General features: G+C 40.3%; 1 protein-coding gene across 9 annotated transcripts in view; it reads left to right on the forward strand.

Moving 5' to 3' along the window:
• The first annotated feature begins 3,351 nt into the window (after positions 1 to 3,351).
• NAP1L1 (nucleosome assembly protein 1 like 1) overlaps positions 3,352 to 25,440 on the forward strand; it is a 39,288-nt gene continuing 17,199 nt past the window's right edge. The window contains exons 1-5 of one of the 9 annotated variants that reach the window (XM_044455707.1): positions 3,375 to 3,481; positions 8,963 to 9,017; positions 21,193 to 21,231; positions 23,236 to 23,324; positions 23,892 to 23,994. In XM_044455707.1, the coding sequence (XP_044311642.1) occupies positions 21,215 to 21,231; positions 23,236 to 23,324; positions 23,892 to 23,994 (209 nt within the window). In that variant the 5' untranslated portion in view covers positions 3,375 to 3,481; positions 8,963 to 9,017; positions 21,193 to 21,214. The other 8 variants (XM_044455704.1, XM_044455705.1, XM_044455703.1 and 5 more) reach the window with 8 other exon arrangements.

Below are 25,440 nucleotides of genomic sequence, written 5' to 3' on the forward strand. Positions count from 1 at the left end.
ATCAGTATCCATAGGCCTGGAGTTTTACAGGTGCAAGAACCTCTATAGAATCTAGACAAGACAATCCTAAACTAGGCTCAGTCTCAATTCAGATTAAATTTAGGGTTGAGGGCTATGCTAACAAGCAGCAATAATACGCAATATGGTAATATGTTGTCATAAACTACCATGCAACTAAATCTTAAATGTATTCTATGTTCCTGATTGTGAAAGCATCTAAATATGCAACAATAGCATTATGAGATCTATCATATATTCAGTCCTACCCACCTTATTCTAGTAAAAATCTAATATTAGGCTGCAGTCCTGTGCTTATTTAGTTAGGAGGGCAGTAAGCACAATTGAACAAACTGAAAGTTAATTCTGTCTAAATGCATAATATTGGGTGAATGGGTTGTATTCAACAGTGTTCTTCCCCAGTAGAACCTATGCCACTGGCAATCAGATTTCTTATCCTCGTGCATCTCTATTGCATATCTGCTCCAGAAATTTGAGAAATCCTCTGGACATAGCACATCTGACAGTCCACTGTGGAAAATCTGGATGGAAAACTAAGAAAAATAGTTGATTCCTGAATGCTGAAGAATAAAAAACTGCAGTATTTCAAGAAACTATATGCAATCTATAAAATACAGGTGGTCAGTGATTTCCATGAAAATAATTGCTAGTCAGTAATAACTTGGGATGGGGAATTATATTGATGCAATTATATGTAGCTTTATTGCATATTCTGAGATTCCTTGAGTGCATGGCAACTGCCTTTGCTTAACTGACACAAAGCAGAACTGGTATATGTACAATGACATGTCACAAACTAAACATATGACACTGAAGACATTGCTTCCATTTCAAGGAACCCATGTTACCTAGAACATCAACCATGCAGCTTGCATTCGTTCTCCTCCTCCTCCTCTGGAGAGCTAATGCATTTTGACTCTCCTTAAGCCAAATGGCATGTAGTTCGGTAAGAAATGGAAATACAGAGTCAAAGCTTCAGCTCTAAAATGTAAGGTTATGGAGTTTGCACATTCCTGAAAGGCTCCTCTCTCACCCAGAAACTTTACAAAGTCAGTCTGGTTGTGCAGGCTGGCCACAGTTACTCAGCATTGATAGAAAGGCACCCAGCAGAGATCACAGCTATGTTCATCTTCATTACTTATATGCATGGTATTTAGTAATGATGGCTTCACAAATTCAACCACTTAGTTTTAAAACAGAGCCAGTCCTGCAGCTGAGCCCTATCACAAATTAAGGCTTGGTGAAGTAGATGGAGGAGTATTTTCAGTACTTAATTGCTCAGATAAGAAGCAGTGATGAGACTCAAGCTTGCTTTGAAAGTGCACATCCTGACTTAGGGGTTTTTTCTCCCAGTTTGCCAGATATGAGGGCCTCCTGTATGCTCACTGGTACACAATGGGAGTATCAAAATAATTATTTCTGTAAATCTGCCTTCAAAGCCTTCCATGACCTTATCCACACTTACTGCTTTCCTTCTTCAGCTCCATCATCTTCAGCCAGTCAAAGGCCTGTTGCTTCAAATTATCCCCCCCTTCCTGCCCTTTATGCCAGGGACTACTTTCTAGAACAACTGTGTGATGCCACTGATCTTCAAATTGCTCTTTAAACCCCATATTTTGTGCATTTATATATCATGCCAATCCACTGTGCAATAAGCCAGAGTGCGTGAGTTCGTCATGCAAATGACCCACAGTATACTTGACAGAGGAGTGAGATCACCTTGGGTTGGCCACCCTGTTCTTCACCCTTGAAGGGTATCCCAGGCCAACTTGTCTCCCCTTTTCCCACTGTGATTCTGAGCAGTTTTTGGCCTGACTCACTCTCTTTCCTGAGATCAAGCGTGATTCCCATTTTGACAGCCCCTTCAAAGTGCCTGCACAGCACCTTCACAGGGCTGTCAGTAGTTTTTTATGTGCACAAAATGTGCACAAACAGGTTTGTTCGTCTTTTAAAAAAATTAGGCAAGCTTATGCAACTGCAGAGGGTTGCAGTTGTGTGACAGCAAGAATTTGAAGCCTCAACTGGGGCAATATTCTTTGGGATACCTGCTGGTCAAGCGCAGCAGCTACCAACCTTGGACATGGCTCACAAAGCCAGTGGTGTGCAAACAAACCACAGCAAGCCAACAGCAGCTTGCACTTGCAGCAGGGGTTAAGGCAGCAAGCCAATTCTAACCATCTGCAGTTGGAGGCTCCACAATCTGGACCTGTGTGCGGTGGTTGGCGCTGCAGGGTGCCCAGGTAAGCTTGCCAATAGTAGCAAAGCAGTGTGCTCTTGCCCACAACAGGGTTGGTCACCTGGATTCAGATGACACCACAACGTTTCATCATGGGTACAACAACCCCTAGTACAAGTTGTGAGTTTTGGGTGGCTTATTGCCCCGAAGCAAGCCATCCTATGGGAGTCAGGCAGGGCTTTCATGTCATGTTATCCAAGCCCAGTCATTTTGGACATAACCCTTTAGTCCCCAAGCTGCAGTGAAGCTTAAATACACACAAAAAATAAACATTTAAAACCCCTTCCTTTCCTTTCTTTTCTCTTTCAAATTAGAACCCCTTCAAAAAAGCTGTCCTTACATATTGGTAATTACAGTGTACACAGCTTGCCTTATTATTCGACAACTTGTGCGTCACTCTATGGCCAGAACTAACCGTGCAACATACTAAAGTTCAAAATAAAACACAATTAAATCCAGTTAGATAAGACATTGGTCTTAATAAGGATCAGATACAATTTAAATCAGCGAAAATTTCAAACACAAATACTGTTAATAGCAGTGAGGATGATAATTGGCAGCGCTCCAATGCAGAGCAAGCCAGTGCAAAATTAGGGCAGAAGAGAGGCTGGAAATTCTTATTTACTGGAGCATGCACGTACTCTCTATATGTATGAGGGGATACATGGTGCGTGGGTAAAAGACACGCACACCCGGGGAGGATGTGCTGAAGTTCCGTCCGGGGCCAGGAGCAGCCAGCTCGGCTGTCGCGCAGCGCTGGTGGCACCACCCGAGGCGCGGCTCAGGCTGCTGGCTGGCTTCCCTTGCCCGCCGCCTCTGTCATCCCTCCTTTCCTCCTTACACACGCCGTTGTTTGTTCCACGGAATCCGGGAGCACGTGGCTTGCCAGCGGAGCGCCTGGCTCTGCCCGCCTGGGACGTTGGTAGGCTGGATCTTCGGCGGCGGGTTGATTGGCGGGCAAGACAGAGAGGGCCCGTTGCTTGTCACTAGGCAGCACGTTCGCCATTCCAAGGCGGGGAGGTGCGCGCGCACGGGGGTTGCCTGGAGACAGGGGCGCGCGGGAAGAGGAGGAGGAAAAAGAGGGGTAGGGGAGGGGGAAGTGTTACGTGGTGACGTTAATTCTATATGAGCGCGAGCGGCGGGAGCCTGGGTCTTTTTACCGCCAGCCGCGCGGCGTTACTTCCTCGCTCGCTCCTGAGTCACTGCAAGAGACCCGGCCTCGTGCAGGTAGTTGGGGCGCACTGCTTGGAGGGTGGGACCCCGCTTTCCTAAAGTGGGGGAGATGGGAGGGAGGAGATCTCCGCCCTGCCACTAGGGGTGGGGGGAAAGAGTCTCGCGCTCGGTCGCTAGCAGGGAAGGAAACGGGCAGAGGCGGTGCCCTTTCCTGCCCGTTCCTCCGCCTGTGGGGAATGCGCCTGGTTCCGGAGCAGCGACTGCTCGACGGGCGTGTCAAAAATGCGTGTAGAGGTCACTCTACCCCCTTCCAGGTCACTTTTGCCTCGGGGAGAGACGGTGGCTGGGCGGCCCGCTCTGGTTTGGCCTGGCCTAGTCTGGCCGGCTGAGGAAGAAGCAAGCACGTGGGAACGGGGCTGGGCTGGGCGGCCTCGCCGCCGCAGCCTCTCCACGTCTCGGCAAATTGTGAGCGGCGTGAGGCGGGCTGAGAAGACGGCGGTACAAAACTATGGGGCTGCAGCGTAAATAGGTCTCGTCGCGATGGATGGGGGAACGGCTGGTTCCATACCGCTCTGTGCTGGAGGCCCCCCACTGAGGGAGGGAAGAGGCTACTTGGGCAGATTTGGAGGGTGCTCGTTGTGGCGGGAAGGCGTGCGGACGGTTCCGGTTTTGTTTTCGCTCTTTTATATCTGGTTAAAAGGCATTAGTTTGGGGAGGACTTGGGCTTGTCTCCTGAAAGGTTTTCTCCCTGGTTCCCCCGGAATCTAGTAGGGCTGTGTTCTTCAGGTAATAAACTCTGGCCTCCATTTCTCTCCATTTGCAAATGGCAGCAGTGCTTTGAGGGGCAGCGGGGAAAGAAAATAGGGTTCTGCCCCTTTTTAATGCTTCAGTAAGCTCATCATAACTCGACCGTTTCTGGCTTACTGGGTTGAGGTAGGAACTTTAAATAATTTCAAGTGGTTTCTTGTTAGCTTTTTAAGGTGCCACATTCGTCACTACATCGAGTTACATATGCTGGGTTGCACTAATCGAGAAGGATGTTTGATACCGGTAGTTTAAGGCAGGGATAATGCGAAGTGCCTTGAAATTACGTTGTCTGTGTACTTGGTTTCAACTGGTAGGTTGATCCTCACACATGGGCTGCGTTTGACCCAAGCTGCGTCACAGCAGCAATGCCACCTTTTTTTCTGTTTGGAGTGGAGACAAAAGGAGTAGATATGGGCGGGGAGAAGCATGTCCAGTAAAAGATTAAACAAGGTTTCATGTTGAAGGTGGGTCTGGAAAAACAGCAGAAAACTGTTTAACTTGCAAGGGGAAGCACTTGTGTGATTAATATCTTCAAGTCATGGTGTGTTAGTTTAGATCCAGCAACAGTACAAATGGTCCAGGAGGTGCTGAAAAGATTCAGCATACTCTGGCACAATGAGCTGGAGTTAGTGGCTCTCCAGTTTCTCTGGAATTTTTCATGACAAGCAAATCAGGCTTCATCTAAAATTCAAGGTCCATGTTTACCTTTGAGGATCTTATCTTTCCTTTGAGCCAATTGATAATTCAGGGATTTCTCCACAAATAAGAGAATTGGAAAAAAATGAAAAGTGGTCTTGTTGACAGCATATTGCATGTCTGACTTAGTTTTAATATTTTGTGTATTAGCATTAATGTTAAATTTTGCAGATTTAAAGTATTGCTGTGAAAGTACATTATGCTCACTTTTACTTCAGTTACCATTCCTTAAGAAGGTAACCGCATTAAACAGTTTGAAGATGCACATGTAGAACCATAAATCACTTTATGCCCAATGCTGTATTATATAGAAAGGGTAAGCAGCAATGAGATACAGGCATGATTTGATCAGTATCGTTTCTGTCCAACAATTTGATCTTGCATACATTTACTTGAGTATTATTAAGTGCAGTGGAACTTAATTCCAAGTAAATATGCAAAGCATCACAACTGTTATTGCTTGTATGTATATTAGATTGGTAAATTTGAATAGGTATATTACTAATATTTTCTTCTGCTTTATAGTCCAATAATGAGCAGGAAAAATTGGGAGGCTGACTCTTGTAGCTTCGGGCTTAATTCCCCAAGGATATGTTTATAGTTTCTTTTTAAATAAAAGTTAATTCTTATTGAGCTTCTGTTCAGCAGTGCTTTCATGTATGAGACCATATCATTACAAAATATTTTACCAGCCTCTGCTAACATTTAACTTATCTCCTGGAGAGAAGCTTTAGTGTGCCTGATTCTCAGGCTTTTAGTTTTGCAATGCTATATTAATTTCTCTTTTCTCTGAAGGGTACCAGATAATGATTATTAAATAGGAAGATAGTTTAATAAAGAATCATAGAATAGTAGAGTTGGAAGGGGCCAGAAGGCCATTGGGTCCAACCCCCTGTTCAGTGCAGGGCACCAGGTTATGTCATCCCTCTCAGATGACTGTCCCGGTTGCATCTTGAATGGCTCTAGTATAGGACAGCCCACAACCACCTTAGGTAATTGGCTCTATTGTCATACTGCTCTAATACTCAGGAATTTTTCTTGATACCTATCCAGAATCTGGCTTTCTGTAACTTGAGTCCATTATTTAATATCCTGTGATGATCGAGAAGAGATCCTGTCCTCCTTCTTTGTGACAGCTTTTCAAAAGCATACAAATGCAAGTAGATAAAAAGGTACCACTTAGGTGGGAAAGTAACAGCGTTCCGTGCACTTTGGTGTTTAGTCATGCTGGGCACATGACCACGGAAACTGCAGACAAATGCTGGCTCCCTTGGCTAGGAAGCAGAGATGAGCACCGCCTCCAAGAGTCAGACATGACTGGACTTTAATGACATGGGGAAACCTTTACCTTTTATCTTATCTCCCCATAGTCTTCTCTTCTTGAGGTTAAAAATGCCCAGTTCTTTCAATTTCACTTCATAGGACCTGAATAATCCTTGCTGCCCTCCTCTGAACCCTTTCCAATTTGTCTGCATCTTTCTAAAACTGTGGTGCCCAGAACTGGACACAGTACTCCAGATGAGGCCTAACCAGTGTTGAGTAAAGGGAAATTCATATTTCACAGGATTTGGAAATACTTCTATTAATGCAGCCTAAAATAGCATTTGCCCCTTTTGAAGCCACATAACATTGTTGACTCAGATTCAGCTTGTGATCTACAACAGTTCCAAGATCCTTCTCATGTGCAGTATTGTTGAGTCAAGTATTCTTCATCTTGTAATGATGCATTTGGTTTCTTATATGTCCAGAACTTTACATTTGTCCCTATTGAATTTCATTCAGTTTTTTCCAGCCCAGCACTCCAACTTATCAAGAATACCTTGAATCTTCTTTCTGTCTTCCAGGGTATTAGCTATCCCACCCAGTTTTGTCTCATCTGCAGATCTGATAATCATTGTCTGCACTTTCTCATCCAAATCATTAATAAAAATATTGAAGAGCACTGGGCCCAGGACTGAACCTTGCAGAATCCCACTTGTTACCTCTCGCCAGTTTGAGAAGGTGCCATTGATAAGCTGAATGTTTAGCCAACTGTGGAGCCTCCTGATAGTTGTTCCATTTAGCCCACTTTTAGTTAGTTTGCTAATCAGGATGACTTGGGGCACTTTGTCAAAAACTTTGCTAAAGTCAAAATAGTTTATGTCCACAGCAATCCTGCAGTCCATCAGGGTGGTTACCCAATAAAAAAAATGAAATCAGATTAGTCTGGCAGAATTTGTTCTTGAGAAATCCACGTTGGCTTCTAGTAATCACTGCATTGTTTTCAAGGTGTTTGCAGACTGACTGCTTTATAACCTGCTTCAGAATTTTCTCAAGGATTGATGTCAGACTGAGTGGTCTGTCATTCCAAGGTCTTGAAGATAGGGACAACATTTGTCCTTCTCCAGTCATCTGACACTTCCTCTGGTCTTCATGATTTCTCAAAGATAATAGACATTTGATTGTTTTTTGTTGTTCTGTGTCCAGCAGTAAGTGGTTGAAAAGATGGTTGAATTAGATCAATCTATTCTTTAAGATGGCCATACATAGTGAAATCTGTAGTTAATGTTATGCATATTAAAATAGTGTAGGCTTTATATAGTTACCTGAAAATGCAGAACCCATGGATAGAAGGATTTGCATAAGGCAGGGGTGGATAACCATTTTTAGCCCAGAAAGTTGCATGTCCTTCCAGGTGGGTTGGGAGTTGTGCATGTGTGCCCTTCAACACAGGTATTGGGTTGGAATTGCTTGTTTAAAGGAGTGATTACTCCACAGAGTGATTCTGAGTTGGGGTACTGTTGCTCATTGCTAAAAGCAGCCAGAAGACAGCATTCTCTGGATCTGTTCATTACCTTTTGTCCAGTGACTCATCAACTAGGAAATGTGGCCATAGCACCCAATAGTTTTATGAATGGTCCAAGTCTTTAAGTTGCCTATATGTTTCATGGGACATGATAGAGTGATAGATCCTTTCCTTTTTGTGGCATGCTTGCAAGGGCCTTGTGCATCTGAAATAAGAAGGAAAGAGAGACTTTAATGCCTCTTATATTCCTGTCCAGTCCACCTTGACTCCTTGCACAATGTAACAGAATGGGTGCTAGCTGGACAGGGATATGAGAATATTGAACAGACCTCCATTCCTTTTAGTGTACAGGGTATACATGTGTTCCCATGTGCACCTGCTAAAGGGAAGAAGGGTTGCTGTGCAGTGTGGGAATCCCTTTGCTTATGGGCACTGAGCCTGGTGGGTCCTGTGTGCTAGCTTTGTGTGGTTATGGCTTGCCTTGCTTACTGTTTCATATATTCAGGTAATGCTCACTACTTTACCAAGATAGCCTGTGACAACATTGAATGTGTGACTGCTTGTGGGTTCTTTTAAATCAAGATGCTAAGTGACTTCCCCAGAACCTCGACAAGAATAGACTTTGAAGAGCAAGGTCCTTTACTTGTATGATATAAGAAAAGGGATGTGATAGTTTGTGCAAATCAGTGGAGGGAAGGGGAACCTGGCTCCAGTGCAGCTGTGGCTACTATAAAGTTTGTTGAAAAAGGATGATAATTACATTGACAGGGAAAAAACTCAATTCATGATGTTGAGAAAGGACTATCAAACATGGAAACCACACTACAGCTACAGTGGAACTGTTTTAGTTACTAAACCCTGAATTCTTCTTACAACAGTTACTTTGGTTTTTCAGAGTACCTCAGGTCATTCTTTAATATCTGGAAAACCACTTTTCTAATTATGATAACCTGTCAGTGATCTTCACCATTTCTCAAGCGGGAGCCACTTTGGAGTAATACCCCCTAGTTAACTATAACAAAAAATAATCAAATGCAAAATTTGCTTAGAAGTTCAGCTCCATCAGCACCAGACAGTCAGGAATGCTTGGCTTTGTTATCCAGAATGTCTGATGAGCACTAGTGGAAGCAATTGGAAATTTCAGCTCACCCCTTTGCTGAACACAGGCAGGGGGAGTGACTCCTTGAGTGAGTGGGGGAGGCTGACTGATTAACATAAATGAAACCACACATTTCTTGCTGTTATAGAGCACAGAGGAGGATTAGCCTGGCCATGGTGTCTCTTACCTCATTGGGCTAAAAGGTAATTCTTTTTGCATCCTGTTTTCTGTAGCTTGGCTGTCCTACCTTGCTCTCTTATTTCCTTTTTAAAAACCTGGGGGGTGGGGGTTGTCTAGTCTGGGCGCCTCTTCTTGACAAGGTGAGAAAGGCTCTGCATGCCAGCACACACTAGAAAATGTAGTGCTTCAGCTGTGCACCATTTTAATTTTAAACATTTCCCTCCGATTGAGAGAGTAGAAGCATACGCCAGTCAGACTCCATCTTTTGCATCACACAGCCAATGAGGACACTGGAGCAGTGATGGAAGAGTGCAGAAGTCTCATTGGCTTCATGACCAGTAAGATGGCTGAGACTTGTTGCTTCTCTCAGAGAAATGTTTCAATTTAAATAGGGCTATTTGAGAAAGACAGAGACAGAGATGTGGGGAGGAAAGGTACTGAAATGTGTTTGGGAGCTTAGAGTGAAGAATAATGGTCTGTAGATTACTGCTAGGGCTTTTCATCATGCTGGTGACATAGCACAACATCATAGCTCCATCTGGAAGCCAGTAAGCTTCTTGGTATTTGCTCGTTTTCATATGTTTCTTCAGTTATGACTAAAAATAATTTCCCTCACTATGTGACTCTCCTCTTCTGAATTAACTGAAAAGAGTTCCTTTTTCTCTTTTTCTTTTTTTTTCCTCCTTTTGTTTTTGTTTGATATGAGCTCTAACCAAAATTGTTGAGGGTCTTGAGAAATAGGTAGAAAAGTATGTAGATGTCTTGTCTTTCACAGTAAGTTCCCTCAAATATTAGGAAGAAAACATGGTGTAGTTTTGAGGTAAAAGTTTCCTTGTGCCCTTCCCAGAGAGAAGAGAAAAGCTGCATCTACACTAAAAATATCTGTTAAAAGTTTTGTGAGGGCTCTGGGAAGGCTTCATGTATCTTGTTGTAGATTTTCTGCCACATTAAGCAATCTGTCATAAAATATGCTTCTTTATCATTCTCTTTTGGGAAAAAATGAAGGATTCACACCCTTGATATTGCTTTCTTGCATTGTATGGCTTTGCATTGGTTCAAGGACATCCCATGCAGTCTAGTGAATTAACAGCTTATTCTATGGTGTACACATCCCAAATTATTCTGAGGGTATGTTAACTATCATTCTAAAAAGCATATGGTATTGGTTATAAAATTTCAATCAGTACCCAACTCCTAGTTTTTTTAAAAATGGGATGTGCTTATACAGCATCAAAGCACTTACTTTCTGAATATTTAATGTTGAGATTTGCTTAATATTTCTGTGCTACAATAATGCTGATTTTGGTTGACCACACTTTTGATAGTTTTGTCACTTTTAGATTTTTTGGGGGAAAAACTGGGAAAGATTGGACTTTATGTTTTAGGCCACTATCTATCTGTGGGATATGGGCTACATGCAGCTTTTGTGCTATACAAAATGCTTCATAGTCTTAACATTGGTTTGAGAAATGTGTTCAAAATTTTCTTAAGGGAGCAATCCTATAGCCACTGGGCAGCATCTGAGGGCCATAGAGTATTCAGATATCCATATCTGAGGCTGGAGACAGAACTTTGACCTTGGAGCTGAGATTCAGTGTTCCACTCCTCTCCCTATCCTCTTAAGCCTGACTTGGAAAGAACCACATGGCTGTTCTTCAAGGCTGGGAAAGCAGCCTTGGAAAGGGGGTGCTTTGCGGGGAGGGGAAACCATAGAGGTCAGGATATGAACCATCCTGGTGTGTCTTCAGTCTCCTTCCCTCTCCCTCTAATTGCTTCAACTGTACAGGCAAAAAACCTATTAGCCAAAATTGCAGGGTAGGAGGACAGCCAGGGGAAGTTTATCAGTGCTGCTTCTTCCAAATTGGGAAAGTTAGTTGACCATATGACTCATAAGAGCAAGTGGGGTGGGGGAGTCCCAACTTCAAGTATAGGCCAATGGGGTTTGAACTAGCAGTGACTGACCAAGATGCAACCCCTCCCCCCAAAAAACCCTCCATTGTATGCATATTCCACTTGAGGGATCATGTGGGCATCTGTTTTGTTACATTGTGAACTGAATGCTTGATCCCCTGGGTTGATCCAGCATGGTGTTCTTATGTTCTTCTCAAAATAGAACGTGACCTTAAGTAATTTTTCCAATAGCTTCAGTTAATGGCAGTACTGTTTCAAGTTTGGATGGTATTATTTAGTAGCTTGCTGTTGGCCTGTCATCTTAATAAATTAGTAATGGACAAATATGTGAAAAGTTTAAATTGGTGTCTGTTTCAATAAGAACTAGAGATGCAGATGGAAAGTAATAGAATATCTTCACTAGGGATGCTGCCATTAACCAAGATTACTGCTAAAAGTCCACTTGGCATATGTTAGGAACTGGCTAAAGCATCAGTTTGAGAGAGAGACCGAGACCACTTTGAGAGCTAACAATTATATTTCAGAGTTGCTAACTGCAATTTGCACACTCTTGAGTATCCTTGGCCCTGGATAACCTGTGTAGCCAGCCAGATGTGTGGTCACTTCTGCATTCACTAAGCTACATCCAGCTTGATCATCATGTTCAAAGTTCCTTCAAAACTGTCAGCCATACAGTGCTCCCCCCCCCCCCCCGCACAAGGAAATTCTCAGATGAAAATGATTCTTGTTTTAAGTTTCAGAACTTAGGACTGGGTATTGGGTTTTTGTGTATTACACACTCTAGCAAGTTAAAGCTAAGATAGCAAAGTCTAAGTCTGAATTGCATTTATTCAGTTAGTTTTTATACTGCCCAATAATTTAGGCTTTCTCGGAAGTTAACAAAATCTAAAAACGCGTAAGTATCAAAGAGAAGGGAAAACAGTAACATAAGACAGTAAAACCATAGCAGTTGCAACCAAATCAGCACAGAAGTATAGCAGTAGTAGAGGATAAAATGCAATATTAAAACTAAAGTTAATGACTAAAATGCTAGAAAAATAGAAAGGTTTTCACCAGGTGCCTAAAAGAATACAGAGTAGGTGCCAGGAGCATCTCTTTGGGGAGCTCATTCCATAGCCCAGATGCCACAACCAAAAAGGCTCTTCCCCTGGTGTCCACCCTCCTTACTTCCTCTGAAGGGGACTCCTGGAGGAGAAGCCCTGAAAATGACCTTAGGGTTCAGGTAAGTACATAAGAGATGAGGTATTTCTTCAGATAACCTGGCCCCAAGCCATTTAGGGCTTTGAATATTAATACTAGCACTTTGAATCAGCCTGGACTTCAAATAGCAGCCAGAAGAATAGTGTAATATGTTCTCATAAGCCAGTCCTCATTAACAATCTTGTTGCCCTGTTTAGGATCAGTTGAAGGCTCTGGATCATTTTCAAAGGCTGCCCCATGTACAGCGCATTGCAGTAATCCAAATGAGAGGTTGCCAGAGCATGGAGAAGTCTTTCCAGATAGGTTTTCTTTTCAGAAAGGTTCTCTCTTTTCAGATAAGGTTATAGTTGATACATAAGCTAAGCTGATAAAAGGTTCTCCTTGCCACTGAGTCTACTTGTGCTTGAGTGACAACTCTGGATCCAGGAGCATCCCCAGACTATGAATGTTGCTTTTTAGGAGGAGTGCAACCCTATCCAGAACAAGTTGAATATCACCCAACTGGACAGATGAACCACTAACAGCGCCTCCATCTTGTCTGGATTGAAACTCAGTTGAGTCTCCCTCATTAATAATCTATTACCATGCTCAGACACTGATCCAGAGCAGCCACTGCCTCACCTGGGTTTGATGAAAAAGAGAGCTGAGCTGAGTATCATCTGTATATTGATGATACCTCAGACCATACCTTTGGATAACCTCTCCCAGTGGTTTCATGTAGATGTTAAATAACATAATTGTATTTTTGGAATAAATCACCCCCACCATTTTTTGGCCTCAGTTAATTTCTATACAAGACCAACTTTGCTGTAATGTTTTCACTTAGGTCTGCAAAGATGACAAAATATTTTTACTTCAAGTAGAAAAGCTGTTGTGGAAGTTTACTCACTGCATTTAGTGCAGCTCCATCTTCCATATTTAATTATTCAATTTCTTAGCTTTCAAAACAATAGTCTTCCCAGTCCAGTTTACAGAATCTGATTTTTAAAATCTGGTTTTTAAAAAATCATTGTTTTTTATCGACTCTGGTAGCAGCTGTCGTTTGAGTTATCTTTAAAGTTATCCCAAGGTAGAGTTCATTATACTAGTCTGTATGTAGGCCCATCTTCCCTAGATAAGGTTTGCAATTGACATACAAGTCAAAATTGATAAAGTACACTCCTGGCTACTGCTGAGGTAGTGCCAAGTTCAGAAGGATTCCCAGGCTACAAACCTTATTCTTCAGGAGAATTGCATTACCAGTTGAATCCGCCTATCTAGCAGATTTCCCTGCCATCTTTATGTCTTCCTGGTTTCAGCTTCAGCCTTCATCCATCACAAAACTGATTTCAAGCACCTATCCCAGAGTTTTACAACTTCCCTGGGATTAGTAGGTGGAAACTGAGGTAGAGGAGTTGCTGCTCTTGCTCCTTCTTACTTTGTTTTTATACCCCAACTTTCTTCCCTCTTGTGAGGAACCCAAGGTGGATTATGTAACTTTGTTCTTATTACAAAAACCGCCCTGTGAGGTAGGTTAGTCTGAGGGTAAGTGACTGGCCCAGAGTCACCCTATCAGCTTCATGACTGACTGAGGACTAGGACAGAGACCTCCCTTGGTCTCCAGTCCAAAATTCTAACCACCATGCCAGCTTTATTATTATCAACTAATATTACCAGTATATTAGTGAGAGTAGAGCCCAAACTTCCTTCCTCTTTCTGGTATTGAGCTCTGGAAACAGTGTTCGAGTTTTCATTACGAACTCCGGTATCAAGAACCAGACCTGCACCAACCCTGTTCTTGTTTAAAAAATGCATCTTAAGTATATATGCTGGTTTTAATAAAAGTGGACAGCCTATCTGAATTAGCAGGAAGGTGCAGGAGTTGTTTCTAAGCTAGCATTTGGCAAACTGGTGTTTATATCTGTTACTTTAGGATGAATCTAGGTTCTTGTAACTAAGAACCAGCTGTGAACCACCCTTACATTATATCAGTCTTCACTGCGCTTATATGGAAATGTGTCTACATCTATGTCAGTTTATCAGATTTTACTTCTGATATGCTTGGAATTGTGCTGTATTGTTACATGATTGTAGATCACTTCAAGCATTATTGAATTGAAGGGCAATTTAGAAAAAATGATAGAATTTGCCAGTCACACTATTTTATTTATCATCCAAGCTTGATTAAGTGCTTAATTGTGTTTAAATGAGAGTCTTGAGCTTTCAGATTTGCCTTTATGCTTAGCTATTTTGACCATCTTACTAAAGTTTCAAGGCAATACCAAACAATACATTGATGTGAGCCCTAACATTGTCAGTATATCTTGTTGCTTTATGCCAGCTCTGGCAAGGCCAAGAGCTGAACTGTTGCTTCACATGAAGGTTTCTTGAATATCACTGTTTTTACTATCTTTATGCTGGAATGAAAACACTTGCTGAAGATTTCTGGAAGAAAATTTCAATGAGAGATTAAATGAAAATGTAGAAAAGTAGAATGGATGTGATAGAGAAACTGTAGTTCTGCACGATTTGTGGATATTTGAGCAGAGGTCAAGGGAAACGTGTATATGTTAGGCAAAGTGTTGGTGGATACATGTTAAGAATAAGTGCAGTTGTAGTCTTAAGCAGTTTCCTTACCTACCCTTTATCTGCAGTCTACAAAGACACAGTTTTAGTTATTTACTAAATTATTGTTACAGTCTGATAAGATAACATCTAACAGCTTGTCTTGTAATGTTTTGTCTTGTGCAGAGTCTGGAAACGGGCAAATAAATGTCATTATAACACATATTGAGTGTTTCTATATTGGCACTCCAGTGACAAATAAGTGAACTAAGTTCAAAGATATATAACAATAAAAAGCAGCAACAGCAGCCTCAGCATATCCTTGAACACATGCTGGCACAACAAGTAGTAGAGGAATATCAATATGCAAGTGGCACATTAAAATTTCTGGCATTTTTATAGCATAGAAATGGGGAATGTGTGGCCCTCTAGATGTTGTTGGACTGCAACTCCATTGGCTATTCTAGGGAGGGCTGAAGGGAATTGAGTAACATGTGGCAGGCCACATGTTCCCCAGCCTTGTTAATAACCAGTATAGTTCCTCAGCCAGTAGATTGCAGCCCTGCGCAGCTTGGTGTTCTCTACATATTTTGAACTACAATTCCCAGCAGTGTCTGTGTAACAAAGACTTAAAGAATAGTGATGGGTTTATGAATATATTCCAAAATAAAGGGGAATGTATTCTCCTGCTATGTTCAGACTAATTGTAACAGATCATAGAAAGTTCTATAGATACTAACATCAACTTTCATCAGTGGAAGCTGTAATTTTTCAGAGCCATCTAATTTTTTTAGACTTATGTTCATAATGTATGGTGAGTCACAAGAGTCAGTCTCTCCCCCTCCCCCCCTCCCCCCCCCTCAGAAACATCTCACAGTAGGAACTAGTATACTTAATTCAGCACTTATAGCAAGCATGTAATTTCTGACTCCACTTAAACCATGTAAAGATGACTTGTTGAAAAGGTTCTTCATCCACATATGGGAACTTAAATGACCATAACATCTTAATTATTCACTCTAATACAGATGCTTTCCCAAGTGTCATACATCACCATATCATATTCAGTGCCTTCAAATATATAACACATAATCATATGTAATGGCATGCATTTTATTGACAGTTTCCTGAAAATGGTTTGCCATAACTTCCAAAATAACCTGTGGCATTTTATAGCTTTGATTTATTTCTGTGTTATGTTGATCAGATGTAAAAGAGGCAGACTAGGTTCAAGCTGTACTGTAGTAAAAGGTTGTCTGGAGCATAGCTATTTACTATAGAGGCTTTGGGTCAGGAATGAAGATACCTACCCATCTCTTGCATCAAATCTTATGGATTCAGTGTCTGGTGAATCGTTCACCTGTGATATTCCTGTGGTACTGGATTCTTTAATGTGTGACTTTGAAACGTGTGTCTATGAATAGTTCCTTACTTATTCATGCAGGGGGTGTTTGAGATGCCTGTGAAAATAGGAAAGCAACCTTGGGGGCAACAGAAGGAAGTGAAAAGGAATGTGTCCCACATGGTTGAAACAGCCTGGAAATATGGAAACTTTTCGCTTGATGTGGCAATACTGATTGAAGTCCACCATGTTAAACCCTCTCTGTTAAGTCTGCCATATAGATGCCTTTTGAGTACTCTCCCATCTAATAGCTGCAGTAGAAAGTTTGGCATTAAATAGGAGTGTTGACTGCTATGTTCCAGCAACTGTGTGTGCACAAACCTGCCAGTGTTCAACCTGATATATCCATACTTTTGTTGGGAATACAAATTGTAGATATATCAGTGTGCAAGAGTAGTAACATCTTAAATTACTAGCCAATCAGTCCCTAGGATGGCACATGGTTTGGAATGGGAAAAATGGGAACATATCATGGAACAAGTTGGAATAAGTCTGTGGAAGCCATTTTCCAAAATGGATATTGTCTATCTTCTTCAAGCTATGAACTGTGGCACCTATGTGCATAACATCTGTGTTTCACTAGAGCTTTTGCAGTACCAAAGGCAGTGCTACCCTAAACTGTGATGAAATAAATTCTCAGTCTATTCCTTGGCATTTTGACAAGGTTTGCAACACGCTTATGAGAGGAAGAGTATGCATTCCTAAAGGCATTGCTAGATATGCAGTTACATGGTTTATATACTGTCAGTTGCTTTTCAAGATATAACCATCTCCATGTTACCTCCCCTTTGGATCAGAGCAATCCTTTCTGTATCTACTGGCCTACCATAATAGAGGAATATTTTTGAGTGAATTTGGAGCTTGAGAAAGACTGGTGCAGTTTTGTGGAGAATACAGGGAGAAAGTCTGATAATTCAGAGGCTGTTGGAGAGCTAAATGCAGACTTCTGTCTTCGCACAACCAACATCGAGAGCTGCTGTATAGCGAGGGAATTATTGAGGCTGACAGCTACATTCCAGTCCAGGATTCTACAGTGTTAGTCACAGGTATGAAACACACCAACTATTCATCTACTTTTTTTCATATCCTGTTACTAGTCCTAAACTAGCCTTCAAATATATCTGCATCTTATTGCTCAGCTTAATTTCATCCTTTGTCAAATAAATTGTAGTGTGATTATCTTTATGCAAGTTTGTCTACTAGTTTACTACTATTATCCTTATAAGAAACTGAGTTTGTGGCACAATATTTGGGGATGGGGGAGGGCTGTTCTTAATCACTTTACTCTTCTCACTTCATTAAATGGCATAGGTGCAATAGTTCCTCTGCAGCAAAAAGATAATTAATTGATGAGGGATTGGTGAGACTTACTGTAGAATTGTAACAGGTGGTAGCTGTAGCCAATTAATGATGCATTATTTTTGTGTTTTCCTTTTCAGATGCAAAGTAAGGATATGACACAACAGTTGAACAACATTCATTTTGTGGAAAACCATATGTTTGTGGCAGCTATATTGAGGACATTAACCCCAGTAACTCCCTCTGCATTATGTATCAGAAGTATACCTAGTGAAAACATCATTATCTGCAAATGGTAGGAAAAAGGATTCAGGAGACTATAGAAATTTGAAAGGATGTTGCCAAGCAAGTTTTATTAGTAGACATTCACAGACTGCTCATCACACCTTTAACCAAATTTATACCAAGAAAAAGACAAAATTTATACCAAGAAAAAGACTTGAGGAGAACCTAACAGAGGAAAAATGTGTGTGAAGCTGTTGGCAATCTACAGGATTTAATAACATACGTAGTCATGTGATAGGAAGCAAGGCCCTTTTTGTTGCATGGTTGTCTCCTTCAAAAAATATAATCCAGATTGACTGCAATGTGCTTTGTGTGGTCAGATTCAACACAGTGTGTGAGATGCAAGCTTGGCATCTGGTGGTTGCGGAGCACAGAGATTGTTAAAATGAAGTGTATGGACAATTGGTGATTTGATCTCATGTTTGGAGGGCTGATTTCTTCTACCACAAAATTTGTTTGGAAACATACCTTTAAAAGAATCAGAAAAATTGTATTGTCAGAAACAACAGCCACTCAGAAGAAGGGTTTTGAAGGAATAAAACCCAGTGTTAAAAAAACTGCTTGACTGTGGCCATGGAATTTCATTTCAGACATTCAAAATGTTATGCAAAAACTTGTAGTGTCAAAATTTCAGGTGCTGGTTGCTTGGTACATTTCAGTATCCATGAAAACAGGAAAAAATAACCGTGGTGTTACTGGAATCTGGAATTGAAGATGTACTGGAACTTTTGCACTCCATTGATGCTGTTAAAGGTGCTGCACAGATTATTTGAAAGGCACTATTGGATACGGACCTTAGTTCAAAAGACACATTTTGTTATTCACAGGAATTAAAAAGCCTCAGTGACAAATGTAGAAATATACTAGATCTGGTACTGACACAAGCACACACAGTATCTGTAACTAACACTCCTCAGAATACTGCTCAACAGGTCACAAGCACCACTGCTCACAGTTAAGGGCGGCCAATTCTGTGATGTCTGCCATTGACAGATTGATATCTGAAAGAGAACAACAGCATTGAAGTCACATGTGTAAAGAGGAGCAAAAGTCTTCAGACAAGGCTGCTTACAGTCTTCATGGAAACAAGAAGAAAAAACCCTTATATATCATGACAGCACATTCTGTGTCATTGTCCCATCCCCCCTGACATTTCTCATTTTTCCAAGGACGTGTTTACCTCAGCACACAGCTTTCACCATGCAGACTGTTCATCATTTTGAGAACACTGAGTGATCATGACGCTTCAGTCACTTAAGTGCAACTTAGTGTGCCCCTCTGTTGGTCTCCCATTTTCTTTACTAAATCTGAATTAATTCTTGTAGCCTTGCTGAAACTTTTTATTGTTTCAGTTTACAAGAAGGTCTCAAAGACTATATATAAATACTATAAGTTTGTTTTGCAGAATTGGGAAGGTTTATGCTAGTTCCTTTGTGCTATAAATTAAAAATGTGGATTCATGGTAAAAAGAGCTTAGAGAGGAACAAATTGGGTGTGACTGGTGTACTTTATAAGTACTCATTACTTGGTTCTGGCTCATTTAGCAAAGAGAAATAAACTAATACTCTTAATTCCCAACCTGCTTCTTACTCCATGTTCCATGACTGCCTCTGGTGTCATGGAGTCTATTGCCTTGATAAGAGGCTACAGTTTCTGATCCTGCACCATAATGCATCTGCCCAGGTGCATTGAAACAATTATAGCCTCATTTTCTCCTTGAGATCAATAGCTCCTTGAGATCATCCTCCTAAGAACTGCTCCACAGAAATATCTTTTATGTGGGGGATGTAGTTCTAATTGCCCAAACCTATTTGGGTATCAGGCAATTATTGCTGATTTGCTGGCAATAATTTTAAAACAATTATTAAAAGTAACAGTTGTCATTTTCCACGAGGAGGATTAGATAGTCTAAGGTTGGATTATTGTGGACATGAACAAGTTGATTCTTAGAATGTTTTGATATTCAGTTTCATGAGGCTGCTAATGGAGATTTCTAGAGAGATCTGAAGTCAAGGCTGAACAAAAAGTCACAATAGTTCACTGTTTCTTTTTTGGATTAGTTTAGTTTTGTTTTACAAAAGGGGGCAACTTGTTACAGAGCCATCTTGCATTGCTAAAGCCAAATCTGTATTGCATATTGTCTTCAGAGCATCTTTCTAGCTCCCATGCTCAGTTTCCTTTTGAAGGTGTTAAATACCACTTTCTTAGATTTATAGGTGCGCTTCTAGTGCTACTCTTAGATTGGAAGTTAGTCGTAATTCCTTATCAATTGTTCAACCTGGACATATTCCATTCCATTTTAGCTTCACAGCATCTTTTGCTTGCCCCCAATTTCTTTATTCCAGGTGATGACAGACTCTAGTAAGTCTGCCTGGAAGGAGGAGATAGAATGGAAAGTTCTTTCAGCAGGTCAGTCTTTTGTAACTGGGAAAGAGCCAGTTTTATTGTTAAACAGAGGCTAACAGATTTTAGCCTGTAAAAATCTTACAGATTAGCACTTAGGTCCATGCTCAATCAATGGAGTTGCCAGGCCCAAACTTCAAAACAGAGATGTCCTATTTAAATTGGCCATCCAATCCTAAAAATGAGAGAGATTTTTTTCTGACTTGATACAATGTTCTGCCCTCTAATTTTTTAGATGGTAGATACAATAAATTCCAGCTAATGACAGATGTTGCCTATGCAGCAATGAAAAGAGTCTGTTGTGTATTTTCTTCAATTGTACTCTTTATCAAGGAGCTAAAGAAACTTGGATGCACTCCTTTATATAATCCTTCACTTAAGGCTCCCTGTTGATTATTTTGCTTGAGAGTTCTAATATTTCAGTTACAGCAAAGGTTACCAAATGCTTTAGTGTAGCCATCTGGATCGGACCTTTTGATTGCTTCATGATTCTGTCCTTAAAAGATTAGTAGTCACTCTTAAATTTATATTTGTATTTTTTTATTTTGTTTGTGGTTGGTAGACCATTGATAATGAACTACTTAAATACAACTTACGTTTGTAACATCAGAGCCACTGTATCATATGCTGCTGTTTGAAACAAGCCCTATACCTTGGTATTGGAATTATGCTAAATGATCAGACTGTTGTTATACCTATAGCATGTGGCAGTAGATTCCCAGAATAAAATGCAGGGGATGATTTACTGGTTAAAGGCAGAGAATTAAAATAGAATTTGTGTTTAAGTCTAGTGAAAACAAACTTTAACTTGAAGTATGATGGCATCCTGTCCTCTTAGGATCTAGATGTCATGTACTACTTTCACAAGCTGTTGTAGTAGGAATGCAAATTAGATTTCTGGTTTTTGCTTGTTGCATAATCAGGGACAGTGTATACTGTTATGCATAATTTCCCAAGTATTTTGTTACAGTCTTTGCATACTGTCTCTGAAATGTTGGTTGTAATTTAGGAAACTAAGCAAAAGGATGGAAAAGCTTAAACATTGCTGCAGTAGCAGCGGTATGTGTCTCCCAGAAATCTTGGTTCTAGCACAATTATTTTGTTGCTCTTAAGTTTCACTTAAATTTAAAATAATTATTTCTCTTCTTTTCTAGAGGTTTTCTGAGGTCTGGAAAAATGGCAGACATTGACAAGTAAGAATTTTATCTTTGGCTAAAGTGCTGTTATATCTTTCAGTTGTGCTATGATTAGTAATTGAATACCATACCTTAATCAGGCCTCTGTATGCCTGCTCATACTAGATTCAGTGTCTTGAGAAGTTTTTTGTAATGCAGCCTTTGGAGTTTTATGGCTGTGAAGATAGTTACAAATTTGTGGGTTATGCATATTAAATCTTGGATCCAGGCAGCAGTAGTCCTCATGTGAGGATAGAGCAGACACATACCTTCCCTCCATGTTCACGATGCAGCATGGGCAATCCATGTAGAAATTTATACAAATGGCTCATTAATTTGGACAGGTCTTCCACTTGAAAGAAAATGCATTAAACTTGCATGTATGGGCTTTCTGGGAAGGTATATGAATCACAGGTACTTCATATATAGTGTTTATATATACTTTATATATGAAGAGAGAATCACACATGCCTGCTCCTCCATGATATGGGTAACACAGTGTAGGAGCTTTGCATTGTTTTTATAGGTACTGTTACATTCCAACTTTTTTCTCTTGCATGGAACCCAGGGAGGCTTACATGGCCTTGTTCCTGTCCATTTTATCCTAGTAATTAGAGTTTTGGTTTTAATACTCTGGCTTCAATTACCGCCAAATTGCTTTGCTCAGAATATTTTTGCCATTTAAAAAATTGTGAAATTGTGCTGACATATTTAATGCATTTACTTTACACCAAGCTATTTGAAGTAGTAAAGATGGGTTTGAACTTAAGGTTTTATATGGCATTATATATATGTGTGGAACAAGGTATTTCACGATGGACTCATTTTTCTACCCTTTTTCAAATAATTTGGTGCAGTAGCAAAAGTAGGTGCTATAAATGTGTGTGTGTGTTCATATCAAAACTAATTTAGGTTTACATTCTCAGCATGGCTAGCAGCAATTTAATTGCATTTCTTGATCCTTTTCCATTTAAAAGACTCACAATAAACATAGGTCATAGAAAAGGGGCTCTAAAAAGTTAGATGTGGCATACAGGCATGTTGTTTACCCTGTGGATGCACCAGTGTGCAGTCAAGAGAACATTACATGGCTTAAATCCTGGCACAACAAGAACAGAGTGTCAGTCAGACTCCAGTTCTAGTGCACATTTTAGAGAAGTTTAATGTTTCTAAAGGTAGTAATGCTGCATTTGAACCTGTCTCTTCTGTCTTCATTTTGGTCAATAATATTAAATCAGTAAGACAGTGTTGTCTTACCTCTTCCTAAAAATGTCAGTTACAGTGGCTTTGGTGCTAAAGGCAAGGTTCTACACATTTGCAGTAGAAATAACTAAAGGAAGGTATACATAATTTTCAGTGCAAGAGTTAAAGTTATTGTAAGCTGTATATACCACCTGTACCCCATTTTATTTCACTCATTAATGAGGTAAAAATCAAGGTATCACCCTGCAATAAGTCTATTCCAGTATCACTTTCCATTCTTAGAGTCTCTTGATACTTGGCATCCTTATGTTGCCTTTTTGCCAATCTATTAGGCAATGCTGTGACATTTGGTCCAGAAATATTGTTGTAGTATAATAATGCAAGTTTGTGGTGTGGGATCATTATTGAGTATGGATACAATGAAGGAAAAGAGGATACATGATACAAGGAGAGGTCAGTATCTATACCTATCGCATATGTTGCCTTTCTCACATCATGAATCTGCACCATAAAGAAACTGCTGTATAAAGGTGTTTCTCTGATTATATTGACTTGTACTAGATATTCACGTTAAAAAGCCTGGAAGCATTAAGTCCATGTCAGTACTGAACCAGAGGGAAAAAATTGTGAGTTATGCTTTAGAAAATTGGTTTGGAAAACTCATTTCTAGCCATGATCTCAACTAAAATGTTGCCAGTTACTACCCAAAGTCATAATGTTTTCAAAAATTATGAATACTTAAAATTGTTTGGTTAAAGATACTCAAATTGGTTCCTTGTTTGACTTGGATTTTAACTGACTTGAACTGGTTTTTAATAGCAAAGAACAGACTGAACTTGATCAGCAAGACATGGAAGATGTTGAAGAAGTAGAAGAAGAAGAATCTGGAGAGGATGCTAACAGCAAAGGTATGAACAAACTGAAGGGAGATCATGGAGGTAAATGCAAGAAGTACTTTTTCAGTTTAATCTGAAACCTTCTGGTAAAACATTTAGTCAGCATTTGTTTTAAGTTTTTAGAAAAAACTTGTCAACTTGCTGTGAAGCACTTGGACAATTAATTTAATACTACTGTAATATTTCCTACCAATATATCTGTAAATGTAATCAGATTAAGGTGCTATGCAATCCTGTGCATGTTTACTTAAAAATCCCACTGTGTTCAGCATTCCTTAATTCTGGATATGTGTACATAGGAATGCAGCCTCAAAAATGCACATTTCCATGCATGTTGATTTAACTTTTGTGACTGCATTTGTGTCTTAGACTTTATGTAGCCTTGTGTAATAAACTGTGCCCTCTAGTTTACTTAGCTTTTAATGCTTAGCATGTTATGCCACTATTAGATTTGATCTTTTCATCAGCTGGACAGAAATAATGCAGAATGCTGTCACATGCTGTATATTTTTATGAACATTTCTGTGCCCAGCATTGGGATATTGTAACATGTTTTTTTTAATCTCTTGTTTTTTTAAGCACGTCAGCTGACCGTACAAATGATGCAGAATCCTCAGATTCTTGCAGCCCTTCAGGAAAGACTCGATGGTCTGGTTGGAACACCTACAGGATATATAGAAAGGTACAGCATGTTTTCCTCTGTGTTCTGGCCTTTTTGTAACATTTTGTTTTCTGTAAATAAAGTTGTTTCTAGTATATCAAATAATAGACATTCTTCAAAATTATCTTAGAAAATGCAGAACCTTTAATTAAAAATAGTAGTTTTCAATAGGAGTCAAATTCGGGCAAAGCAATCCACTTGAGAGATATAAGAACCATGCTGGATCAGACCAAGGTTCATGTAGCCTGGCATTCTGTTCACATAGTGGCCAAGCAACTATCTATAGGAAATTCACTCTTCATTTTCATTTCATTTCATTTCATTTCTATATTCCCCAGTAGCTCAGGGCTCTCACAGGGCATGAGCGCAATAGAAGCTCCCACATGTGTACCCCAGGAACTGCCTCTGATAGCATATAGTCAGGAGAACTAAAAGCTGTCAACTAGTTCTCCTTTAGTTTGCAGTCCTACAAACACTTGAGAATAAGTACTTAACTCTTAATTCTAAGTAAACATGCATAGGATTATACTGATAGTATTGAGGAATACATTTGCTTGATAACAGTTCTAGGTTCCAGCTATTTGTGGGGCGGGTGGGGGGTAGTAGTGTTGTGTTTACAAAAGCTATACTTGACTTTCATGTTTGAAACAGATCATGCAGGATTTCTTGCTCTTTGAGCTTTGCACAACATATATGCACTCTTTGTGTTAGATTTTGTTCTGCCCTGCTGCTTCTCTTGACTTTTTATATGTGTAGCTAGTAGCTAGTCTTGAAAAAGCTTTTACGCTAGAATGGGGAAAGATTAATTTTCTTGATAATAAGAATTTATAATAGTAATGTAGAATGAAGGATGAAAAAATTAATTGTCCATATTGCTGGAAATGCACACCCAATATAGCATTTCACGCTCCAGATACATGGTTGGATGCTGTACTATTACAGTAGTGCCCAAATCCAAGTCCAGGCAATGCAGAAACAGAAGTCTGCTTATGAGGTGATACAAGGCATACATCAGGGTGATGAACATTTATTCCATCAAGGTCAGCGTTCACTTGGGGAAAGTGTCAGGGGCTGAATGCCAGTAGGACCAGAGCCTCCCCATATAACCTCTTACTTTGCACCCTCACTCAAGAACTTTGGGAGTGGGGTGGTAGCGATAAATTAAGGTCACTGCCACAAACTGTTTTTCAATCCAGCTATCCATTCCCCCCCCCCCCCACACACACACCTTATCACTCCCTTTTCCTGTGTTGCTTCATATCTCCAACCCTTACTCTGTGGGTCTTTAAAGAGCTGCCACTTCAAAGCACATGAAACACGTTGAAGCGGCATTTCTTCGCACAGCATGCTCCCGCCTGCTTTTTTTGATGGAAAGGTGAGGGGGAAACAGAGAGCCCTGTTTGTGAGTTACAGTGCAGGGTAGAGTGGAGATAGTGCCAGAATGAGAGTCTGCAGTCCAGATTGAGG

The sequence above is a fragment of the Varanus komodoensis genome, unplaced genomic scaffold (genome assembly GCF_004798865.1).
Source record: "Varanus komodoensis strain SLA01 unplaced genomic scaffold, ASM479886v1 scaffold8, whole genome shotgun sequence".
NCBI lineage: Eukaryota > Metazoa > Chordata > Lepidosauria > Squamata > Varanidae > Varanus > Varanus komodoensis.